General features: G+C 41.1%; 1 protein-coding gene across 1 annotated transcript in view; it reads right to left on the bottom strand.

Moving 5' to 3' along the window:
- The window catches only part of SPG11 (SPG11 vesicle trafficking associated, spatacsin), a 111574-nt gene that overhangs the window by 1450 nt on the left and 93946 nt on the right, over positions 1 to 16178 (bottom strand). Inside the window, exons 29-38 of the mRNA XM_037152005.2 lie at positions 14286 to 14500; positions 12846 to 13599; positions 7390 to 7529; positions 6394 to 6592; positions 5874 to 6008; positions 3780 to 3913; positions 2974 to 3081; positions 1376 to 1544; positions 836 to 924; positions 477 to 632 (exon numbers count right to left, since the gene is read on the bottom strand). Coding sequence (XP_037007900.2) covers positions 477 to 632; positions 836 to 924; positions 1376 to 1544; positions 2974 to 3081; positions 3780 to 3913; positions 5874 to 6008; positions 6394 to 6592; positions 7390 to 7529; positions 12846 to 13599; positions 14286 to 14500 — 2099 coding nt within the window. The remainder of the gene's footprint in view (positions 1 to 476; positions 633 to 835; positions 925 to 1375; positions 1545 to 2973; positions 3082 to 3779; positions 3914 to 5873; positions 6009 to 6393; positions 6593 to 7389; positions 7530 to 12845; positions 13600 to 14285; positions 14501 to 16178) is intronic.

Genomic DNA, 16178 nt, shown 5'->3' with positions numbered 1-16178 from the left:
TTTATAAAACTGTTAAAGAACATTTTCATACTAAACTGTATAAGGAACAGTGAAAGGGCTGATTCTCTGAAACCATCCCTCCTCATTAAGGGACTAGAAACAGGCTCCTGGAAGCCCTTGACTCCCTGTGTTAACCTGGGTGCACTATTCTGTAAAATGCTGGGGCTGAGAGATGCTTGCAGGATCACTAGCAGTGATGTTTCTCTGAACCTCAACCATCTGAGGGGCGTAGCTGTCTGCCTCTCTACTGGCCTACCAGTGTGTCGTACCGCTCCCCACCCTTTGTCCAAACGAGCTAGCAAGAAGTACTACCATAGAAAGGCAATTTGTATGTCACACAGCTAATCAGGAGAACTGAATAGTCCTGGGTTCTGTCACTAGTTCTGAGCTCTTCAGCAAGTCACTCAATCTCTGACTTCCATTAGACAGCAGGAGAGTATGTTGGCAGTGCTGGCTAGATTTTTTTTCCTTCTCACCTGGTAGAACCGAGGCAGGGAGATGATGCAGTCCATCAGCCTGTGGCGGCCCAGGTTGATAAGCATGGTGTTCCGGCCAGTGTTCAGAAAATGAATCTGCAGTGTTAGCAACTTGGTGAGCCGGTGACAGTGCAGGGCCTGTCGCACACAGGAGTCCTGAGGGACAGGGTGGAGGGAGGCACAGGTAAAGATTCTGTTGCCATCATCTCTCTCTGAACCCTCCAGAAACTGAACTTGCCCCTCTGCCCCCAGTTGGCCCATAGCTCTCTTCCCCTTCACTTGAAAGAGCATAGGGACAAAATAATTCCTGAAGAGAGCAAGCCCCCAAACCAGTCTGGAGTAAGACTCCCCTTGGTTACCTTGGCATAGCTCTCTGCTGCATCCAGCATCAGAGTCAGGGCCTTCAGCAGCAGTTGTTTCAGTTGGTGCCCGTCCTTGAGGTTGTCCTCTGCAGAGGAGTAAAGGAAACATGTGGGTGTGTCTGACTGCCAAGGCTGGCTGCTCTCCACCCCACTCAGTGATCATGAGCCAGATAAGAAATACCCCAGCTTGTGTTCACAGGGAGGTGGAGATGTCTCACTCAGGTAAAGGGTATTGGACCAAGAACACACGAAATCTACAGTAGGATTCAGTGCCCCATCTAGTTCATTTCTTTCTGGAACATCAAGGCAGGTTTACATGGTATCAACATACACATTGGTTCCTGACAGATGATACCTGGATACATGAGGCACAAGACCAACAGATGCCTTTCAGGTTCCCTTCCATCTCCTATCTGCCCAGTTGGGGCCCCAGTGAGTGGCTGCTAGATGCTGAGGTGGGTATTAGTCAATCTCATGGGCTCTTGCCCTAAGTCCTAAGAACCTTCCCTGAGGGTGCTTGCTGTGACCTCTGCTCACCCCAGGGCTGAGACTCGATCAGTTTCAGTTGGATGCAGGCGGCTGCCTCATGGTTCTCCCCGATCTCCCTGCACATGCTGAAGCACAGGGCAATCATATTGTGCTTCTCACTGTCCCCAGGGCGGCAGCGTTTGATGTAGTCGAGTAGGGCTGTCTTCAGGGTACCACTCTGCCCAGAAAAAAAGGGAATGTTGAGGTCTCAAACAGGGACTGCAGGCAGGCAGGATTGACTGAGTCCCTCAGTTCTGAAAGTTCCTTAAACACTCCCCCAAAAAGGAAAAGAAAAATGAATATAAAACTTTACACTATCCTGAGTATAAGGAAACAAGTACAATAAAACCTGTCGGAAGGAGCTTTAAAATGCACGTGTTATTCTAACAATTCCACTTCTAGAAATCTATCCCTAAAGAAATAAGCAGAGAGAAGTGCTAAGATGTATATAACAGGGCCGTTTAATGGCAAACAGAAATAATCCAGATGTTCAAAATAAAGGCTAAGGAAATACCGTGTAGCCATTAAAACTGATGTCGATTTAGGGAATGTTCATGACATGTTATTAAGTGAGAGGGGCAGACTATTTCATATTTGGATGGTATAATAAATGTTTTGCTAAAAATATTAAATTTGTATGAATATATGTTTGCAGGTATGTGTACACAGAAAGGGCCTATACCAAAGTGTTAGCAGTGGCTATCTCCAGATGATAGACACAGGGCTTTTTTCTGTGTTCTGTTTTCTAAGTGTCTTAATATTGAACATGCATTACTTTTGTAATAAGAAAGTTATTAAAAGAATATTTAAATGCAGAATCAAAAATGCCTCAAAAACCATTTAAATACCCTCTGGGGCATCTTAGGTTGTTCAGGACTTGCCCCTCTCCTCATGACTGCACTGGTCTGTCGTAAAATGAACCCGGCATTGAGGAGTTTTTCTGCTTGGCCATGCCCAAGTTCCCAGAAGCCAAAAGTATACTGTGGTTTTTAAATCTTCAGAGGTGAAAGGGCTGAAGCAATGAAGCATCAGTTAAATGAATGACTTGAAAATGAGTGACATGCTTGCTGTCACATAAGCATGCTGAGGACAGACAAGCCCGAGCCCAAGGGCTTGGCAAGTCAGGGCTTTGCTTCCTAGCCTCCTTCCTGGTTGTCATAAATAGCTCCACAGATTTCCAGGTCCAAGCCTTGGCATTCACTTCCTAACAGCTCAGCAACACTCTTTTTCATGGTCCCCTGAAAATTCTCCACTGAAAATCAGCCCTTAGACAGGACCTTCTGAGTTGGTCAGCTTATTTCTGCATGGCTCTCAGGGAAGTTTTTTGCCCCTGTCAGAGCAGTGATTAGGACAGTAGAGGCAGGCGACAGCTGAGGTGGACACGTACAAACTTATTTTCTTCGCTATTTAGCATCTGTTAGCATAATCACTATCTGGTCTGAAATCTGTAACCTTAGTTACTGGTTATGGTGTATGTCCTAGGAAGACCTTTAATTCCCTCCCTCTGTATACTAGGGGTCTACTCTGGGATTATTCTTGAGAAAGTCTGAGACTCCTGAAAGTCAGTAGTACATGTCATCCTGGAGTTCAAAATACTGTACACCTACTGGATCCAACTTCTTCCGCATCAGCACTTCGAAGTAGTGCTTTTTATGCAGCAATTCAAATATGTATGTCATCTCATTGTACCTTCCAATGCCAGTGAGGAGACGCACCTGGAAAAGGAGAAGGCAGCTTCCATCAGTCTCCCTTAAGAATTCTCTGAACCAGACCACTACCCTTATCAAGGTTGCTTGCAGATACCAAGCTCCTGGGGTAGAAGGGCTAATGTCTAGGCTGCTGTGCTAAGCTGCCTGTCCTGTGTGCCCAACAGGAGGCCACTTCTGGAGGATTCAGAAATGCTAGTCATCAAGACACTACTTGCTGTTCCCACTTCTGTTGTCTCTAGAAGTGACTATCAAGTGTTGAAGTGCCACCCTCCTAGGCAGGCATACTTCCCCTTCCCACCACTACTTACTGCAGTGCTCAACAGCTTGCTCAGCCACTTGGGTCACTTTCAAACCTACAGTACACAGGAGGCTTGAGTTGTTAGCTTATTTCAGATTAGAGATAAGAGGTAGGTCTGAACCTTCTCTTTTGGGAAAATACAGCTGTCTTAGCCCTCTAGAAAAGCAAACTGCCCTGGCAAGGAGGATGACAGCCCTGGAGTATAGTGTAGGGATCCTCTCAATTTTTCCTTTGGAGCAATCTGATTCTGAAAGAACTCAGTCTGGAGCTACCCAGCCAGTTACCAAGTGGGCAGTGACACCCAGGTGGCAAATTCCCTAACACATCAAATCTGAGCTGGTCCCAGCCCATCTGCTCTCTCAAAGGTTTCCTCAGGGTGGAAGGTAGGCATGAGGGGTTTACTTACCACCAGCCCATACTCCTCATTGGGGGCCAAATGGTCATCTGTGAGCAGCCGGGCAGCCTGCAGAACTCGGATGATGCCCTCCATGTGGCATGTCAGCGTGAAGCAATGGTGGGCCAAAATCAGCAGCTCTGTGGCTGGTTAGGTGGGATACCGGTAAGATAGAGCTATGAACCTGGCCACTCACTGTCTAGTTCTGTGCCAGGCAGGAGGGTGAAGGGGCCTGCTACAGACTGGCTGTCTGGAGAAGGTGCTCTCACCAATCCTCTGAGGCCCCTGACCTCACCAGCTCCAGCTCTGGGACAGCCCTCTGACAATGTCTACATTCTTTCAGTGATAGCACAGTCTCTCCTCAAAGACAATTGTGTAGTAACTGCATAGTGACCTTTTGAGGCCTTACACATAAGAACAAGGAATCCTTGATTTCTAATGATGGAGAAACTCTCCGGAGACAAATCGATGGAGTCCATGCCAACCAGAATCTGAGGGCATAATCTGTATCTCAGTGAACAGTCTTAGGGCCTAATCAAGTGCCATGTGATGTTCTGCACTTTCTAGATTAATAAAAAAAAGCTGACTACCTACAAATGTAAAACTTTTACACACAATCACTGTAAGCACAATTAAAAGGCAAACTGGGAAAAATATTTACAATGTTGAAGATAAAAAAAGGTTCCCATACTATGCCTTCTGGGCCTGTGGAGCCCTCCCCAAACCTATTGACCACTGAGTAACCTTGAGTACTAATCCATCTGGCCTTGGTTTGGACATTTCCTCCAAAAACCTTTCTTGACCAGCAGTCTGGCTCTTCCTGTGTGTCACACCTGTAGTCTGTAGACTCCAGAGATTGTTGATATACTTGTTCACCATACCCCTGATTTTTAGAGTACCTGGCACATGGTTGGTACCCTGTAAATACTGTTGAACTGGACTGAGAAGAGATACAAGAAGCAGTTTTTTAAATAAAACTTCAACCCTTTACAATACCATTTGTATGTTTACTAAACATCCATAAAATGCCTTTTTTGAGTCTATCAAATTTGCAAAGTGGAATGGGTTCCAAGAAATGATACTCTCACACTCTGCTTAAGTGGGAATAATAAATGATTTGTTTTGGGAGTAAAATTTGACTATATATATAAAGCTTTAAAAATGAGTGTGCTCTTAAATCAGGAGTTTATCTTAGGGAAGTAATTGTGGATGTGCACGTACAGGATCCAGCAGAGGTTACACCCGCTTGAGTGTGGTTGGTAGGGTAATAATATGGGTACAAGAATTTATAGTTTTAATTTGAACATTTCACCTGAAATGTCATATGGTGTGCTTAAGTGTGATATGTTACAGAATTACATGCTTATGATTTTGTAATTAAAAAGGTGTTATTTTTTAATATAAAATTATTTGCTAGACCCTGTAGATTTGCCTATAAGGACATTCTAAAACAGAAAATTGGAAACAATCTAAAGGCCCCACAACAGGGCATACAATTTTCAATGGCATATAAGAGAAATACTGTGTAACCATTAAAGGTGATATAGGAGAATATTCAAGGTAATGGAAAGATGATAATGATAGCATATTCATTAAGTAATTATATAAACACTATGTACAGTATAATACCATTTTTGAAAAGTAAAAACCTACAGATTTATATAGAAAAACATCAGAGGGGCACATACTAAATGCCTGTAATGAACTAGGCACTGGAGAAAGTGAGCAGGTTTTTAAATCACACAGACCAGATTCAAATACCAGTTCTGTCATGTATTAGTTAAGTTGATCAACTTTTCTAAGTTTCAGTGTTCTAAAATGGGGAAAATAATATCCACTTTGCAAGGCAATACAAGAATAAAATAAAATAAATACACCAAATGTTAAATGGTTACTTTTTTGCATGATTTTAAATTCTGGGTTGCTTTCCCACATGTATTTTCTAAACTTTCTTCAATAAACTTACAGCTTTATAAACTGTGCTGGAGGGGTAGGGATCCAGAGCAGGAAGAAGGACCAAACTGAACTTTGGAAAGACTAACTCTGGAAGACTTCTTGGAGATCTGCTTGGGCTCCAAACATGTAAGAAAATGGCCAAAAACTTACTGCAAGACAGTTCCCCACGGGGAACAGAGGAAATCTTTTCCAACAACTTCATGCCTACCAAGGTGTGGTCTTGACACAAAGCGGTCAGCTGAAGAAATGTCTGGCTTTCCTCTGCGGGAGTGATCATCTGATGTCCTATACAGAAGGATGTGGAGAAAGGCATAGGTGTTACTGAGACAGTTGAGCGAGAGATTAAGAGCTCCATGCTGCCCAGACCTGGGTATCAGTAAATAGTGCTGAAGGAGTTCCCAGTGCAGCCCTCCTCTTGGCCTAGTGGTCATCACAGAACAGGAGTTCGTTAGCTCAGAGAAGGGCACAGCTATTCTAAGAATCACCATAAAACAATAAAAGAACAAAAGCCAACACCAACAAAATAAATGCAATGTGTTCTCTAAAGAGTGCAGCCTGGCAACTTGAGAGGGCAGCATGCAGGATGTACATGAACATAACATCCAAATCCTTGACACGGGTACTTGTGAAAATTGTCTGAAAGGCTGGGAAGGCCTGGAGGGCAGGGTACCTGTTCCCTCTGATGGGGACAGCAGTTCACGGGTCACCTCTTCAGCCACAAGCTCAGCCACCCTGTCTGGCTCAAGGCCCTGGGTGCTGATGAAGGCTTGGGCTCGCTTGCATCGATCGGGCCCCTGAGAGGCCAAGATTGCACGGAGCATGGCCTCGCCATCTTGGGTGGCAACATCTGTGTAGGAACAGCCCAACTCCTGAGAGGAAGGCAAAGTCAGTCAAAGATATTGTTAGGAGCCAGGGAGAAGCTAGCCCTTTCTGAGTTCTGATGTGGACCAACTCGATGGCTCACCCTGAGCAGGAATCTTAGAAGAGGCAAGCACTGTATTCTATCTTTTTCTATCACTTCACCTAAGGAAGGAAAGGCTTGTCTTCAGAGAGCATCAGATGAGTTATCTCGCGTTGAACATTGAGCTATTCAAATGTTATGAAATATGAGAAAGTTGAATAAAAGGCAAGAGCCCCCTTCCATGTTCCCATGGTAGCAGCAAAACCCTCACTTTACAAAGAAGTCTCTGAACCTTATCCAAAGCAAGGGCTTTAGTGTTCCACTTTATTTCTCTTGTGCTCTTCCACTTCACGCACAGGCTACTGTTTTTCTCCTTCAGTCAGCACAAAGCCACAGACAATTCCTAGCTGCTCTAGCTCCTGTCTTTAGGGTCATGACATTCCATTTTATTTTATTTTAAAACTTACTGTGGGCTCTCCCTCATATGGGAAGGTCCAAACAATTCTGAAGCAAAACCTAAGATATTAGGGTTAGAAGGGACCCTCATGGTCAAATCACTTATAGATCCAGAACTAGGGGCCTAGAGAAGTGACATGTCTTGCACTAACTTCTGGTTGGCTTGGCCTGGCATCCTCCCATGACCCCCAAGGGATGGATTTACAGGGGCCAACATCCAGACAAGAGCCCTATGCCCATCTTTCCACTGCCAGCTTCCCTCCCTTTCAGGGGGGGCTTAATATGAATGCGTTACGCTTTGGCACCTACCTTGGAAAGTTCATACAGGCAGAGGACCCGCCGGCAGTAGTTTTTTCCATGGAGGCATCTGCTTGTCAGAATTTCGAGGTTCGTTACCACTTCATCATTGGGGGGCAGCATCACAAATGACTGACTATCCAGACTTGAAGCTGGAAGCAAATACAGATTGAAGGGGGTGGTGAATTTTAAGCCTCTTCCCAGTTCACTCTGACTCCACCTCTCTGCCCACAGCTTCCTGCATTGCACCACTGTGAGTCTCCCTGAGTCTGGGACCACTTCTGACAGGGCCCATACCCCACTTAAACTTCTTTCATTGCCTTTTTCCAGGAAATTCCAGGCTGAAATATTTTAAAAGTCTCATGGGCTACAAAAGACTCAAAGCCGCCTAACCGATGACACCCAAGCCATTATCATCAAAGCTGACCGCTAGACTCCTCTCAGTTTCCCCTTACATCAAATAAGTCACCAGGTCCAGGTGACTATATCTCCAAAACATCTCTCCAGTCACTACCTTACTTCCAGCCTCATCAACCTGCAGCTAAGAGGTTGTTACTATTTCCTGCTGTTGGCCTCCCCTCGCCCATAGGTCAATCTTCCACATATTCAGCAGGATCTTTCTAAAATTCAAATCACACAAAAGAATTGTCTGGATGAAGGGAATAGTAAAATTAGAATATACTTCTGATTTAAAAAATTCTTACTTTGAAATAGAAGACTACTTTCTTAATTTGATCAAGTGTTTCTATTAGAAAAAAATATTTACATAACTGTTTCTAATAGCAAACACAACTTTGAAAAATCTAAACTGTATCAATAAAGCATTGTGTTATTTAAAAGAATTTAGTGAGGGTGGTGGTGAATGGGTAAATGATTTCACTCTTTACATTCTACACTTCTGTATTGTGTTATTTGTTACACTAAGTGTGTAATACAATAGTTTTGCATTTAAGATATTATCCATTAAAAAATACGCATTAAAGATAAAAGTAAAAAGCAACCCAGACCATGTTATCCCCCTGCTTAAAATCCTTCAGTGGGGGTTCCAATTCTAGGCAAGGTGGAGTACAGTCATTCCACCCTGTCTCCCCTATGGAACCCCACATAAAGCCTGGCCACTGCTGTAGACAGCGCTACGTGAGGACTCTGAAATGGAAACAGTGGCAAATGGGTCAAAGATGACCAGAACTTCCATGTCCTTCTCCCCTAGTAACCTCCAGCCTGAGTGCAGTGCCACCTAAAACCCAGAACCAAGCACTAAGGATCACAGAGAGAGTGTGCTCCCCAGGGAAAATCCTCTAGTATGGGCTCGAGGAGTGGAAATGGGAACTCCTACGGCTCATTCTTTCTCATCTCGGCTCCTAAGCAACCCCTTGCCCTTAGTGGTAGAGGCCGAAGCAGCAGCTGGCAAGAGTCAAAACACAAAGGGGGACCTTCTTTTCAGATCAGAGGAAATCTGGTCCCAAGAGTGTGGAGTGAACTCACTATTCTTTTTTGCATTAGCCTCCCGTAAGTTGGTCCTGAATGCAGGCAAGTCAGGGAAGTGCGTGACATAATGGGGTGACTAAACCTCCAGCTTCGGGCCCAGAGGACTGAAAAGAGAAGCCTCTAGAAGCCAAAAGTACTTGGGAGGGAGATTCAGGAAAGTAACACAAAGGTGTTTACAAACACGGACTCGCTCTCGGGCTTTGATGCATGAATCTGATCCTAACCAGCCTATCAAAGATTCTGAGAATTAAATTAACAGATAAACCACTACTCAGGTTGCAGAATGACCTCTGGATGACACACACAAAGATGGATTTGAACAGTAATACAGAGGATTTGGAAACTGAACTGAGTTAGTCCACAGAAAGTGAGTCAGAACTTGTAGCCTAAACCTAACCAGGTCAATTGCCTGCTGTAAAATATCAACATTCTTCACAGGATTTAAATAAGACTCATTGTCTCGTAACATACTCTTCAAAATGTCTAGATGCAACACAAACCTACTCAACATACAGAAATAGAGAAAAATCTCAACTCATGAAAAAAGACAATCAACAGATGATACTCGGTACTAAAATGACATAAATGTTGAAGTTGTCTGATAAAGACTTTAAAGCAGCTATTATACAAATGTTCCAAAAAGCAATTATGAATGCTCTTGAGACAAACAGAAAAACAGAAAGCTTCTGCAAAGAAATAGGTGTAAAGAAGAATAAAATGGAAATTTTAGAACTGAACAATAACTGACATTTAAAGATCATAGAAATAAAAAACTCAATAGCAGAATTATAATGCCAGGAAAAAGAGTCTGTGAAATTGAAGACAGATGAATAGAAATTATCCAATCTAAACAACAGAGAGAAAAAAGGACTGGGAAAAAATGAACAAAGTCTCAGGGACTTGAGACACTAACAAAAGTTCCAAGATTCGTGTCCCAAAAGGACAGGAGTAAGAGTATGGTTCTGAAAATGTATCTGAAAAAATGTCTAAAAACAACTAAAATTTGGTGGAACACACAAACCTATAGTTCAAGAAGCTCAGTGAATCCCAAATAGGATAAATACTAAGAAATACATGCCCAGTCACATTATCAACTAATTGCTAAAGATAAAAAAAAAAAAAGAATCTTGCAAACAACCAGAGAAAAATGCATTATCTATTTAAAAAATTTTTTAAATTTTAAAAATATTTAAAAAATTTTAAAGATTAAAAAAATTAAAATGCATTATCTATAGGGGAAAAATATAATTCAAATGATTGCAGATTATTCATCAGATACCATGGAGGTCAAAAGAAAGTGGTACATTTTTAAGAGCTTTAAAAAATGTGTATTTAGCCCTGGCTGGTGTAGCTCAGTGGATTGAGCACGGGCCTGTGAACCAGGCAATGGAGGTTTGATTCCCAGTCAGGGCACATGCCTGGGTTGCAGGCCGGTTCCCTGCAGTCCAGTTCCCAGCAGGGGATGCACGAAAGGCAACCATACATTGAGGTTTCTCTCCCTCTCTCCTTCCCTTCCCCTCCAAAAATAAATAAATAAAAAATCTTTTTTAAAATGTGTATTTATATTTAATATATAATGTATATTTATTTTTTCTTACTGTATTTATTTATTATTTAAATATATATATTTTAAAGATTTTATTTATTATTTTTAGAGAGGGGAAGGGAGGAAGAGAGGGAGAGAAACATAATGTGTGGTTGCTTCTCACATGCCCCCTATTGGGGACCTGGCCCACAACCCAGGCGTGTGCCCTGACTGCGAATGGAACCAACAATCCTTTGGTTCACAGGTCCACACTCAATCCACTGAGTCACACCAGCCAGGGCAAAAATAATGAATTGTTTATATCCAGCAAAAACTATCAGAAATAAAGGTAAAATAGACACATTCTTTTTTTGTTTGGTTTTATCCTAATCTGAGGACATGCTTATTGATTTTTAAAGAGAAGGAGAGAAAAACTGGTATGAGAGAAAAACATCAATCAGTTGCCTCTGGTATGCACCGCATCCAGGGACCAAACCCACAGTCTAGGCATGTGCCCTGACCAGGAATCAAACCTGTGACCATTCACTTTAGAGGATGTTGCTCCAACCAACTGAGCCACATTGGACAAGGCAAGATATACTTAGATGAAGAAAAACTAATAAAGAAAAATGAAGAGAATCTGTTGCTCACAGACAACTCTAAAAGAATTACTAAGAAAAGCCTTCAGACCTGGCCATATGGCTCAGCTGGTTGGAGCAGTATCCTGTACACCAAAAGCTTATGGGTTCAATATCTGGTTCAATGCATATGAGAGGTAACCAATGGATGTTTCTCTCTCTCTTTTCCTTCCTCTCTCTCTCAAATCAACAAACATATCCTCAGGTGTGGATTTAAAAAAAAAGAGGGAGAAGCCCTTTAGATAGAAGGAAAAAGAAATATGAGAGGGGAAAGCAATAAAAGTTGTAGATATCTGAGCAAATATAATAAATTATTTTCCCCTTGTATTTTTAAAAACATATTTTTTGGTTGAAAGCAAAATTTGTAGCATTATTTGATGGGGTTTACAATGCATATGCCTAAAATAAGACAACTAGGATGTAAAGGGAGAGAAGTAAATGATCTACCAGTGGTAAAGTTTTTGCATTCCAGCAAGAAATAAAATACTGACTTTAAGTAGACTAAAATGTCAATAATGTAGAATGTGTAATCCCTAAAACAAACAATTTAAAAAAACTATAAAAAACTATATATCTATATAGTCAAAGTCACAATAAACTATATGGAAGACTAAAAATGTTCAAATCACCTAAAAGGCAGGAAAAAAAGGTTTCCTCAAAAACCACAAACTATAAAAATTCACTCAAGACAAAACAGATAAACCTGTTTAGTCATACAAACTATGAGAGAAATTAAATTCATAATTTAAAATCTTCCAAAACAGAAATTTTTCCATTCAGGTTATTACTGGTAAATTCTAATGAACATTTAAAGAAGAAATAACGTCATTTCCATACAATGCTTTCCAGAAAACAGATGAGTGTTTCCAGCATTACTAGCATTAACTCATGAAACCAGCATTACCCTGATTAACAATGATACTCAGTATAAAATAAAAAGTACAGACTAATATTCCTCATGAACATAAATGCAAAAATTCTCTAATACCAAACTGTATCCAGTAATATATCAAAAAGAATAGTGTCCCATAACCAAGTGGGGTTCTTCCTGGGAATGCAAAGCTGGTTGAATATTTAAAAAATCAATTAAATTTATAGTCTAAAGAAAAAATACAAGATCACATCAATGGATCCAGAAGGGAAAAAAAAAAGACAAAATTCAACAGTGATTCAAAACCCTCTGCAAACTAGGAATAGAAGGGACCATCTTCAACATAGCAAAGCATATCTTCAAAACACCTACAGTTAATATCATACCAAAAAATTAAAGACTGAATGATTTTTCCCTAATATCAGTAACAAAGCAAGGATGTCCACTCTGACAACTTCTCTGCAACATCATACTGAAAGTTCTAGCCAGGGCAATAAAGAAAGAAAAAGGAACAAAAGGCATACAGATTGGAAAGGAAGAAATGACACTATTATTCATGATATGATTGTCTCTGTAGAAAATCCCAAGGAATCGACAAGTAAACCTCCAGTTGATAAGTGAGTTTAACAAGGATACAAGGTTATTTTTTCTACATAGTATCAGTGCACAACTGGAACCATGAGAACTGCTTGTCTATTAGAATACATTTTAATGAACTAGTTGCAAGTCAGATGGATTCCCTCTAATTTTGATACACAGCTACTAAAAGACAAGGTAGCTAGCTCTATTTCATCCACTAGTTAATTGCCTAGTTATGGATTACCTGGAAGAGAGTTGCTATCCTCTTAACTTAGTGTAAATATTATGTCAAAGGGACCATTTTCCTCCTGGAAAGAGTGCCAACACACTGTTTAGAACTCAGAGGAGTTTGATCTCCTTTACTTACTGCTTGGGGCTTTCCTTAGAGGAATGTGAGGTTCTTTTTCTTCCTCCAGCAGTTCAGCACTTTGTAGGAGAGCATGGATCTCTGTATGTAGGTCATTCACACTAGCTTCCCCCGAAGCCAGCGCTCTGCAGTGCAATACCAAGGCAACATCTTGGTTATAGAAACGAAAATACTGGCACACTCTACTTGCTTCATGCACACAGCCATCATCCAATAGGCGTCCAATCAAAAAGTTTAGTGACTCCTGCTCTTTCCAATCTAGTCTGTTCTCACAAGTCTCTTTAGATGGAAGACCATTAAGTTCTAAGTATTTTGATGTGTTCAGAGCAGCCAACTTAGAGAATGAAAACTCACTGGCTAAGGTATCAAAAAGAAGTTCACCACTAGTTGAGAGCTGTTGAGAAAATCTGGGCTCTATTTCCTCCTGGTTTCCTCTGAGGGTGTGCTGGGCGATACGGCAGAGCCAGATCTGCTTCTCCAGCTCCTCTAGTTTCTCCACAGGCACCAGGTCCTCCTGAGCAAGCCAGTGTCCTGCCAGGGTGAGCAGCAGATGGCGCTCTTCAGTGCTGCTCTGTCCCTCCTCATTCGGGTACTCACACGCCGCAAGGGCCTGGGCTGAGAAAAAGGAAGAGGCTGCTTTGCTCGAAATGGAATTTTTCTTAAAATTCTCATGGCATTTTTTCCAGAAGTCAAGTCTTGCTTGTTTCAGGGACCATTGGTCAATGTGTTTTAAGGTCTGCATTTCTTGTGTCATCTGTAAAATTTAATGATGTGAATCAGCCTTTTCCAGATAAGGAATATCATAAATGCTACTGCTCTCTAATTACAACACACTTTTTAAAACCAAGTCAGCAAGACATGGGACATAGCTACAGAGGTCCTGGGTATTTTATCAGGAAAGTTAAGGTATGAAAAACAATTCTAGATTTATCTAATTAAATAGGGTTCAAAGACAGCCACCTTATATTTAATTCTATTCAAAGGAATATAGTTGTAGATTATCCTGTAAGCTAACCTTTCATTTAAAACACATACATTCTTCAATAATGGGAATCCCATGCTCATTCATTTCTGAAACTAATGTGTATCAAAAGTAAAAAAGAAAACTAATTTTCTATAAATTACATAGCTCATTTGAGTCTTTGTTTAATGCTAGTTCAAAAAGCTAAGATTTTAGCCCTGGCTGGTGTGGTTCAGTGGATTGAGTGCCAGCCTGAGAACCAAAGGGTCACCAGTTCAATTCCCAGTCAGGGCACATGCCTGGGTTGCAAGCCAGGTCCCCAGTGGCAGGCATGTGAGAGGCAACCAATTGATGTATCTCTCACACATTGATGTTTCCCTCCCTCTCTATCTCCCTCCCTCCCCTCTCTCTAGAAATAAATAAATAAAATATTTTTTAAAAAGCTAAGATTTTAAATAACTTAAAAGACTTAATGTTACCTCTTCAATAACCAAGTTGTCCACAGGTAACTCAGCTAATTCTGCTACCTTTCTAGCTGAAGCAAACTGTCCATGTGTCTCCAGTTTTTCCAAAATAAATCTACATTCATGCTGAAAATTCTCAAGGCTATAGCTGTTCATAATGACATGATTAATAGTTATGGCTGTATCCTTCAAAATTTGGCTTAGGACACACAGCTTCTTTATATCTGGACCTGTGCCAAAGAGAAGAGAATGTAAACATTTCATCAATAAAATGGCACTATGACTTTTTAAAAGTAACTATCAGGAGGGAAATATGTAAAGTTAACATAATGTGGTTAAAGGAAAAACAAAAATGTCTTATTTTTTACTCTTTTTGAAGAGCAGAGGAAACCATAGGCAGCTCCTCTACAGAAGAACTATTAGAGGTTGGCACATGGACTCAATCCACATATCTGGCTTTAAACACAGGTCAGAGGTTGGTAGTCTACTGCGTAGCAGCAACTCAGTCAATCTTAAAAAGATCTGGCCAGTCATTCAAGTCAGTCCCATCTCTTTCTGGATTTTTCTCCTACCTTGAACAAATTTCTTTTTCTGACTATTCACTCACTCATTCAATGAGGTGTCATGTGGATTAAGACACAGAATTTATAGGCAGTTGAAACTGAAGCTGGCCAATAGCCAAAGCTGTGTGTAATGTGGCACACTGTATTCGGAATGGAGCATCACTTGCCCCTCTGGTTATCTATTTAACCTGGTGAGACCCAGCTGAGCTCCTCCTGATGTCTCTGAGAAATTCTTACCATCAGTAGCATTGGGAATGCTCGCCAACAGCTTATGTGGCTAGGTTTGCTCCCACTCCCAAAAAGTCTGTGAGAAGACTATGTGTGCCCTACCATAAAGGAAGAGTCTAAAAACATTCCATAACAGCCTGCTCCCAATGTCATCTGCTGTGGTCTGATTTCGGTAGTTCCAGCGACAGTGCAACATCCTGCACAATAGCCACCAGCGTGAGCATGCTAGTTCCTTAGCTGGCATCATATAAAAGACAGGTTTTAAAAAATATTTCTTTTCTCCACGTACATATGTGGTACACACACACAAATATTCTATAAAATATAATTTAATTAGATTACATGAATAAAAGCATTACAGTAATGTTAACAATCTAGACAATCCTTGTAATTTTTCAAAGATAGATTAACTCTGACAAGAAAACAGGAAATTCATTTCTGAAAGAAAAACTTACTAAAGATCAATGAAAACACTGATATGTTAAGAGGATCTACTCTTCAGTCTACATAGCTTTATCTTCTGTACCCTGCATGTACATGTGGGAAACAGCCCTCTTTTCTTCCAGTCATCGGCCTCACAGCCTACAATGGCAGTGCGCCCAGCATTCTCTGTGTTCTGTGCAAATGTGCGCTCTCCAGCTGAAGGTGTGTGAGTTTAAATGTAGTAAAATAATCCTAACAGTGAAAATGTCAGAATCTAGTGTCAAAGAATAATATTATCATTCAACGAACACTTGAAATTATCAAACAGGTAGAAAAGAGGGTAAGGCAATGTTGGTTTCGTTCAATAAGAAACAAGCTTAGATACTGCCAATGTCTGGAAACACCTGCAAAAAATAAGCACAATTTGTCTCTGAAACCCTCAAAATGAATTAGACGTTTCTGAAACAAGTCTGTGACCCTGAGCAGTGATGACATGTTTAGGTTACTTGACAGAAAATAGAATGACAGTGACAGGCTAGTGCAGAGGCTAGCCAGGGGGTAAACGTGGCTATCTGACAGCTGCCTAGAATGAGTAGGTAGTTCTACTGTCTACGTGATACACTGTTGTGCTATGCTCTGAATATGCTTTAACTATAACTAAAGTTTCACAACCTCATCTTCAAACCTGTTATGG

Source organism: Artibeus jamaicensis, unplaced genomic scaffold, assembly GCF_021234435.1.
Source record: "Artibeus jamaicensis isolate MK-2021 breed Jamaican fruit bat unplaced genomic scaffold, CSHL_Jam_final contig_3201, whole genome shotgun sequence".
Lineage (NCBI taxonomy): Eukaryota > Metazoa > Chordata > Mammalia > Chiroptera > Phyllostomidae > Artibeus > Artibeus jamaicensis.
Note: the sequence above shows the minus strand (reverse complement) of the source record. Positions and strands in the feature narration are given on the sequence as shown.